This window comes from Lagenorhynchus albirostris, chromosome 13 (genome assembly GCF_949774975.1).
Source record: "Lagenorhynchus albirostris chromosome 13, mLagAlb1.1, whole genome shotgun sequence".
Taxonomy (NCBI): domain Eukaryota; kingdom Metazoa; phylum Chordata; class Mammalia; order Artiodactyla; family Delphinidae; genus Lagenorhynchus; species Lagenorhynchus albirostris.
Genome location: NC_083107.1, coordinates 31,022,696 through 31,032,171, shown reverse-complemented (window position 1 = coordinate 31,032,171; position 9,476 = coordinate 31,022,696). Strand labels below are relative to the sequence as shown.

General features: G+C 38.7%; 1 protein-coding gene across 1 annotated transcript; it reads left to right on the top strand.

Annotated features, from left to right (window-relative positions):
• The first annotated feature begins 1,368 nt into the window (after positions 1-1,368).
• Positions 1,369-6,650, top strand: LOC132531666 (gastrokine-1-like). The gene is made up of 6 exons (XM_060169627.1): positions 1,369-1,407; positions 3,218-3,271; positions 3,360-3,494; positions 4,460-4,570; positions 5,720-5,867; positions 6,556-6,650. Exons 1-6 carry the CDS (start codon positions 1,396-1,398, stop codon positions 6,648-6,650), a joined length of 555 nt encoding a protein of 184 aa, XP_060025610.1. The 5' UTR covers positions 1,369-1,395.
• Positions 6,651-9,476: the final 2,826 nt, after the last annotated feature.

Sequence of the window (9,476 nt, the reverse complement as noted above, 5' to 3'; positions counted from 1 at the left end):
AGATCAGTGATTCATGAGACAGTTTTTCTCCTCAGCAATCTTATTTACTAGCTTCCATTTGTAAGAGAGAGCAGGAAAAAAATTGAAACTTTAATTCACCTCCAAGATTGTTTTGAGCATTTACTTGTTTGCCCAAGTGACAAAATCTACTCTCTGCTTCTGATGAAAACATTTAAAAAATTATTTTAACATCATTTCTGAAAATTAAATTATCTAGAAACAAATAAGAGGACAGGGATTCCTTTTATAGCTCCGGGAAAAAAAAGAAAAAAGTTTCCCCCTTGGATATGGGGAAGACATGATGGAGGCAGTGGCATGTGAGTTGGGCCTTGAAAAATAAATAGCAATTACCAATTAGAGAAAGGCAAGGGGTTGGCACTCCAGGGTGAAGGAACTACATGTGCGAAGGCATAGAGGCACGAACCACCCTGAATATTCCCACCAACGTGGAACTGTGGTGTAGCTGGAATATAGGTTTACAGAGCGACAGATACACCTGCGGAGACTTAGGAAACCTTATTATAAAGGACCCTCTGTGCCATTCCAGTGAGCTTGAAGTTTATCTTGTAGGCTGCCAGTGAAAGTTGCTAAGCATGATAGAGTCAGTTTATTTATACATGTATTTTTAAAAGACAACCTTAGGGAAAATGTGGGGGAAATGCACTGGAATATGAGAGACTGATGACCAGAATGATCAGTTACACAACTGCTGTAAAAGTCCAGGTGAATGAAGCTGTGGGCAAAGCCAGAGTCGAGCATCGATTCTGACTGAGATGAAATGACAAGGTTTAGTAACTAACTGGAGGGTTAGAAAAAAGACCAAAGAGAGCCCCAGATTTTCTAACTAGATGTATGGTCCTGTCATCCAAAGAGCTCAGGATTGCAGAGAAGGTTATAGGTTTTGTGGGAGTAGCTAATAGAACATGTTTAGCCTAAGCAAAGGCAACACAGTGGCTTGGTTAAAGGTACGAAGAGGAAACCATTCCACGTTCTTACAGGAGCTGTTATCTACAAGGCCCACAGTTTCTTGCCTTGTTTGATTTTAGGGATGATTCTTTTTCTGAATCTGAGTGATATCAATATATAAAATACCCACACCCACAGCTTCAGTTGGAACAGAAGTTATCATAAATCATACTGAGTTTTGTTTTGATATCTTCAACTTCAACAAACAGTGAGTCAGATCAACTCCATGTCAAAATACCTTGCTAACCAGACGGATATTCCAAAAGGCTTCCTGGCACACCAGAACGTAGCACAGATATGGAAAATGGAGAAAGATAAGTCTTGGACCCCACCTGTTCACACCTAGCTTGAGTAAGCTGGTCAAGTATAAATATGAGAAGACTTTTTTTCTGAGTCCATGCCTGGCTTCATTGCTTTGGTGAAGTCAAGATGAAGTTCACAGTGAGTAGATATTTCCTTTTGAATTTATTCCCTTATAACTGGAGACTGTTAATATTCTGAGCTAAGGGGGTCTGCTTCTTATGACAATATCACTTTAATGCAAAATTTTGTAAAAATAATCATCATCATCTCTTTTCTTTTCATGGAATCATGGCATTTATAAGCATCTCTATAGAGAAGGATAGTTATACTGGGATTGGTCAGATGCCTGAGCATCTTACACTATGCTATGTTTAAAAAAATTACTTTCCAGATCTCCTGATTCAGGTCTGGGCACAGAGCAAGCAGTCTCTAACCCTAGAAAATGTCCGACTTTTCATACCTTCTTAAATTCCCTTTTTGACCAAAACTTCTGAGTACGTTCAGGCAAGATAAAAAGCTTATTATCAAAACAAATTGGCAAGAGACTTACTGTCACATTCTCCCCTGTGAAATGGATCTCTAAGAAAGTTCTACCTTGGACCCTGTCTGTAGCCATTTATTCATGAAAACACTTGAAGCATGAAGCTAGTGCAACATCTCACTTGTGTTTCCATGTAAAAGGCTGAAGAGTGTAGCAAATGGACCACAAAATTCTGCCAAAGTAACTGGTGGTGCTGTGTGTCTCATAACAGGATGCAGAAGCGCTAGAGTCAGGTAAACATTTTCATGTTTTGGCATACTAAACATTAAAATATATTACAGCAGACTCTGCTTCATAATGGAGTTGCAAGTGTGAAATAATTTTCTAGAGATAAGTTCTATTTTTATGTTTTGGTTTTTTGACCACGAGACACGTGGGATCTTAGCTCCCCAACCAGGGATCAAACCCTCACCCCCTGCATTGGAAGGCGAAGCCTTAACCACTGGACCACCAGGGAAATCCCTAGAAATAAGTTCTACTAATAGGAAGGTTAAAAAAAAGAGCTCCAGACACAGGTCATATCTGATTTCTCTTCTGGTTCTGCCTTGAGCAAAAGGTACACCTTTGGCCAAGTCACTCAACTTCTGAAGTTCAGTTTCCTCATCTGTGAAAGGATTATGTTGTACTAATCGATCTCTAAAATTTCTTCCACCTCTGAATTTTTTTTAATCTCCTTCTTAAACTATCAGGGGAAACATCAAACCAATTTTTTAAATTACCTTGAATTACTCGTGCAGTTCTCAAACCATTTTGTTCCAGGCAAGGGGAATGAAGATAAGCGCCCAGAATCACACACCCTGCATAAAGCTCTGTGTTCTGAGAACAAGCGTTGTGTACTCAATGACACATGACTACATCAGGTGTCCTGGGACAGTGATTGACTTCCCTTCTGCTAAGCACATCTGACAGCCAGACACCCCATCCTTGGCTTCTCATCATTCATATCCAATCTGCTTACTAATCCATTACTTGAAAACAATTTTTAAATAAAAAGACTACTGCTATTAGGGGGTCTAGGAAGAGAAGAAACATTCAGGGCAATAAATAGGAAAATTAAATTAAATCATTTTCAGATGTGGTTCTCAGAACTTAAAACCATTTTCATACCATATATGCTATTCATTTTCAACTTTATTTTTCAATATACTGACACTTCATCGGTATTTCATAAGACCTACATTAAAAATTCTAAACCAATCAACATAATTACTTATAATTAACCTACAATTCAACATTATCATTAAAACTTCCTATGGTTAAAAACATAGAAGACCAAAGAAGAAGAAAAGACAGACCACTCAATAGAGTGGTAAAGTTAGTAAGTATTTTTATAAGCTTAGATAAAGAAAGAAGACGAGGCCATTGTTTTGCCATTTAACAGTAGACCAATGTTATTTGTGATTTCAGATTGTCTTTGCTGGACTTGTTAGCATCTTCCTGACTCCTGCCCTTGCTAACTATGTAAGTCTCATTTTTTAAAGTGTGTTACCAAAATGCATTTGCAAAGAAATGTGGTATTAAATCAATGTCACTTTCTTGTAAATTACAGAATATCAATGTCAACGACAACAACAGTGGTGGAGGTGGGCAGCAGTCAGTGAGCGTCAACAACGAACATAACGTGGCCAATGTTGACAATAACAACGGATGGGACTCGTGGAATTCCGTCTGGGACTATGAATATGTAGGTAGCCCACATGCAATTTCTGTTCTTTGCAAAATGGCATTTCTTTTTTAACGACAGCAAAAATTGCCTGCTAACCATAAAAAAATTTTAAATGATGTAAATTCTAACTGCACATAAGCACAGAGTTATAAGGAAAAATGCTTATTTTGCTCACCCAGTTTCACTCCCTAGATATAATTGCTGTTAATAAGTTTCTCACAGTAAGTTAAAATTCATACCAGTGTGAATAGTAATTAGGATCCACTATGCTGTGAGGCTGTAAGACAAATATGACATCTTTTTCTTTACCTGTAGAAACCCTCAGTAAAGACAAAAGAGCTTCATAATATTACTGCTGCCAAAGCACAATCTATCTCACTCTATTGTCAATTTCCTTCTAAAAAGACAGAAATTGACATTTCATCTGTAACTCAAAAAGACCAAAGGAAATGTAAATGACAATATTAATTAGTAAGAGAGTAAAAACAAAAACAAGACAAAACAAAAAAAAAACCAGTTGTTTCTCGTTAGAACACCCAGCTCTGCAATTACCAGCTCTATATTTAACAAACTTTGTACTTTAGAAAAGCCAACTCCTTATAGTTTCAGTTTTATCATCTGGTCAAATAGAAAACGAATTCCTGTCTTACCTGCCTCCTTGAAATGTTGTGAAGATCAAAGGAGATTAAAATATGACAGTATTTTAAATTTTATTTCAGCAGAACAGACATACGTCGAGGGACTCTTCCCAGGCTAGAACCTGAAGCAAGTTCAACACTCAGTCTCTCCCTCAAAGAGTTTGTGGTCTATCCTTACAAATGTTAGCAATAAATATGATTGCAAAACAGGGTCAGATCCAGCACTTTTATCCCAGTTCATCGTGATCTCAGAGTTCCATTTCCCTCTGCTGGTGAAACTAATTTCTGATGAGAAAAGCACCTTGGAGAACATAACTCCTTACCATCTACCATCTTCTTTAATAGGGCTTTGCTGTAACCAGGCTCTTTAAGAAGAAGTCATGCATTGTGCACAAAATGAACAAGGCAGTCATGCCCTCTTTTCAAGCCCTTGATACACTGGTCAAGGAAAAGAAGGTAAAAATAAAAGTCTTTTTATTTTTACTCGGGGAAGTCTTATGATTTCCAACAAATAATGAGAAGGTCATAGCTGTTCCCTCTTGACCACAGTATGTTGTTCTGTGGAGCAAAAAAAGGAAAAGAGGAATTGGTAATTGCCTGAGGAGAGAGAGCTGCCACCACAGTCAAATGCTGTGGCTCACAATTGCCTCCACAGAAGCCGATCAAAACACCTCACCTTTACTGTTAGCGGAGCAAAGCTCTGCTCACACCAGTGGGAGCCCTCAGTACTTCAAGGACTTTTTTCTGCAAGACTTGGTTAGGAGGCTTCCCTGGTGGCGCAGTGGTTGCGAGTCCGCCTGCCGATGCAGGGGACGCGGGTTCGTGCCCCGGTTTGGGATGATCCCACATGCCGCGGAGCGGCTGGGTCCGTGAGCCATGGCCACTGAGCCTGAGCGTCCGCAGGCTGTGCTTCGCAACGGGAGAAGCCACAGCAGTGAGAGGCCCGCGTACCGCAAAAAAAAAAAAAAAAAAAAAAGAGTTGGTTAGGGTTATTTGATGTAGCAAATAAAAATAGAGGATACCCAGTTAAGTTTGAATTTCAAATAAACAATGGGTAATTTTTAGCATAAGTATGTCCTATGCAATATTTGGGACATACTTATACTTACAAGTGATCTGTTATTTATCTGAAATTAAAATTTAACTGGGTGTCCTGTATTTTATCTGGCAACCCTACTTGGGGTAGGTGGGGAGAGGGGATCTATCATTCTTTAAAATGTCAGCCTGAGTTTATACCCCTATAACTGATAAGTGGGTAACTTTACTGACAGTGTAGAGAAAACTGCATTCTCAGAAACTGATTATCATATAAATCAATCCAAGAAATATAAGATGACCAAATGAGGTTCAACCTTCAGAATAAATTTACCCTCAGACTTCTGTTTATATGAAAAGCTGGGGTTTCAAACCAGCGAAATTCCTTGGGACACTACAAAATTCTGAGATATACAGGGCTGGAATTGGTCCTTCTTCATTCTGATTATGGAAAAGTTATAGCCAAGCAATACCCCCTTGTTGACCTTGAACCTAACCCCCAACCCAACAAACCACTGGGCTTAGCACTCCTTCTCTCTCCTCCTTTCCACCTGTCTTGTGCCCACTCAGCTTCAGGGTAAAGGACAAGGGAAACCATCTCCCAAGAGCCTGATATACACAGTCAACCCTGACAAAGTCAACAACCTGGACCAGTTTGGAAAATCCATCATTGCCATGTGTAAGGGGATACCAACATACATGGCTGAAGAGGTTCAAGGTGAGTAGCCTCTCTACTGTGCACTCCAAGTTAATGCTGGTGGGATTGTCAGACTATTTTCCGGGCATGTCCACAGAGGACACCAATTACTCGAGAGACGGTAATCAAGGTTAACATTTCTGTAGCGCTTGCTTTGTGCCACGCGCTATTCTATGTGCTTTAAGTGTGTTAACTCATTTGCTCCTGACCGCAATCTTATGTGATAGGTTTTATTGTTATTCTCACTTTCTGATGAGGAAACAGGCACAGAGAGAGGTCACAAACCCCTTGCCTGGGTCAATCCTAAGCATTTGAGCTCTGGACTCTGTGCTTTTAACCACCCTGAAATATTTCCTTTCAAGGGTGAATCTAGAGTAAACTCAAGACATATTCAAAGAAATGCATGAACCACTAAATGAAAGGAGAACACCAATAGACTCTATTGGCTTTTTATAGCTCAAACAATCACTAATTCTGGGCATTCAAAGAATAATTTACATAAAAACAAAGAGTTCACACGGGGACCTAACATAACAGCAACTTTCCAGATCTCTGAATTGATTGATTTAATCTTGATAGCTAGCTAGCTAAATCTTGAAATTACTGCAGAGCTAGTTTGAAAACTGTGTGACATTCCTTGCCTCTATCCCCTAAAAAAACAGGTCCTTGAAAAGGCATTGATATTGGTTTCTTCTTTTCTTTTTATCAGAGCCAAGCCAGATTTTATACATAGGAAAATGCTTCAATATTGATATACTCTGGATTCTGAACATTTCCTTCTGTGGAGGAACAGTGGAGAACTAAAAAAAAACGCTGCGGTGGGTTTAGCCATCAGAATATTCTACGCAGAAAAATATGGGTTCTAATGGTTTTTAATGATGTCATTCTGAAATGTTTTCTCCTAGTCCTGTCTGGTTTCTTTAAGTGTCAATAAACCTATTTAGCACTGAGTTCAATTTACACTAAAATTCTTTATGATTTCTATTTGGAAAAAAATGCAATGTGGTGGCAGCAAGTTGTCAAAGTGCATTAGACCCAGCCATTAGCCTATACTCAGGATGTGTCCCTTATAAAGAACCCCTTTAGCTGCTTCAGATACTACTAACCACAGCTCTGGGAATAGTTCCAAGACCATCCAACTACCGTGAAGACAGCTCTATAATTGATGTGCACAGTAACGTTTTAAATCAGCGAGGGCAGAAATCCACTCAACGTAGCTTGAGCCAGAAAAGGGGAGGAGGTGTATTACAAGGATATTGGAATATCTAAAATACTCTTAGGGCAAGAAAAGCAGCTGGTATCAAAAAGACTGAAAACAGGAACTATACTGGTACCAAGACTCAAGTCTCCTTCTCTCTCCCTGAAGCCACATATTAGCTCTTCTCTGCTCCTCTTAAATTCAGCTTCTCTCTTCTTTCCATCTTGATGACGTTTACTGTACTCATGGCAGAAGATGGTCAAACCAAAATGTGAGCCTCATCTCCCATGTTTATGTGTCTTTCCAGCTCACGAGTTCAAGTCTAATACTTTTGAATCCAAATTCCAATTTTTCTTCACCCTGTATGGTTCAAGAGCCCACAACCTCTACTCTTTGATGGCCAGGGGAGTGAAGTCACATGGTACATGTACAGCATTGGGGTCTCCACTGAAGGAGAATGATCTCAGAGAAAACAGATGTGCCTAATGTTGTGTATTCCAGTATGAAACTACAGTTCATTTTTAAAAATTACTCCCATATATATATTTTTAAATCCTGGATAGCATAAAAGAATAGATATCTAATCCATTCCCATGTCTTCATATAAGGTATCCCTAAATAACCCTAACAAACAAAGCTAAATGCATTGAGTCCCACCATTTTGAAAAATACCAATATTTACCAGTCCTTATTGGGAAAAATTATTTTCTTTATCCTGAGGCAATTCCACTGCTGTTCATAAGAAGTGTACTACCAGTATAGTAGAACTTCCAAAACATCCTGAAGCCATGAGATGTGGAAACCTGTCAAAAACCCATCAAAGATCAAGATCTTAGATACTGCCCTCTTATGAGTGAGAAAGAAAGAAAACCATGACTCACCAACTGGACACAATGTCATGTAGTTGACTTCTGGGAAGCAGTGAATCCCATGTTTCTTAGAAGAATTGTCACATCACTATTTCAGGATAAGAAATTAAATTCACAAAAGACCCTGAGTAGTCAAAGCAATCTTGAGAAAGAAAAACTGAGCTGGAGGAATCAGGCTCCCAGACTTCAGACTATACTACAAAGCTACAGTAATCAAGACAGTATGGTACTGGCACAAAAAACTGAAATATAGATCAATGGAAGAGGATAGAGAAAGCTCAGAGATAAACCCACACACATATGGTCACCTTATTTTTGATAAAGGAGGCAAGAATATACGATGGAGAAAAGACAACCTCTTCAATAAGTGCTGCTGTGAAAACTGGACAGCTACATGTAAAAGAATGAAATTAGAACACTCCCTAACACCATACACAAAAAGAAACTCAAAATGGATTAAAGACCTAAATGTAAGGCCAGATACTATAAAACTCTTAGAGGAAAACATAGGCAGAACATTCTATGACATAAATCACAGCAAGATCCTTTTTGACCCACCTCCTAGAGAAGTGGAAATAAAAACAAAAATAAACAAATGGGACCTAATGAAACTTAAAAGCTTTTGCACAGCAAAGGAAACCATAAACAAGACCAAAAGACAACCCTCAGAATGGGAGAAAATATTTGCAAATGAAGCAACTGACAAAGGATTAATCTCCAAAATATACAAGCAGCTCATGCAGCTCAGTATCAAAAAAACAAACAACGCAATCCAAAAATGGGCAGAAGACCTAAATAGACATTTCTCCAAAGAAGACATACAGATTGCCAACAAACACATGAAAGGATGCTCAACATCACTAATCATTAGAGAAATGCAAATCAAAACTACAATGAGGTATCACCTCACACCAGTCAGAATGGCCATCATCAAAAAAATACAAACATTAAATGCTGGAGAGGGTGTGGAGAAAAGGGAACCCTCTTGCACTGTTGGTGGGAACGTAAATTGATACAGCCACTATGGAGAACAGTATGGAGGTTCCTTAAAAAACTAAAAATAGAACTACCATATGACCCAGCAGTCCCACTACTGGGCATATACCCTGAGAAAACCATAATTCAAAAAGAGTCATATACCACAATGTTCACTGCAGCTCTATTTACACAAGAAAATTCCAGGCCAAGATGGTTTCTATGTTGAGGTTTTACAAACATTGAAAATACAGATTATTCTAATCTTATAAAACTATTCAAATGTATGGGAGCAGGGGGAGATGTACTCTCCAATTCATTTCATGAGAATACTGTTTGCTTGATTCCAAAACCGGGCAGGTATGAGAAAGGAAAAGTACAGGGCAATCTCTGTCATAAAAACAGATGCAAAACATCTCAACAAAACGATAGCAGACCTATTGAGCAAAGTGTAGAAAAGATAATACAGCGTGACTATGTGGGATTTTTCCTAGCAATGCCAGTTGGTTTGATATTAGGAAATCAATAATGTAGTTTGCCACATTAAAAGATCAAAAGACAACAAACTTATGATGCATCTCAATAGCA

Coding starts and splice junctions, on each gene's coding strand:
- LOC132531666 (XM_060169627.1), top strand. Junction 3,495..4,459: donor CCGTCTGGGACTATGAATAT/GTAGGTAGCCCA, acceptor CTTCTTTAATAG/GGCTTTGCTGTAACCAGGCT. Junction 4,571..5,719: donor CACTGGTCAAGGAAAAGAAG/GTAAAAATAAAA, acceptor GTGCCCACTCAG/CTTCAGGGTAAAGGACAAGG.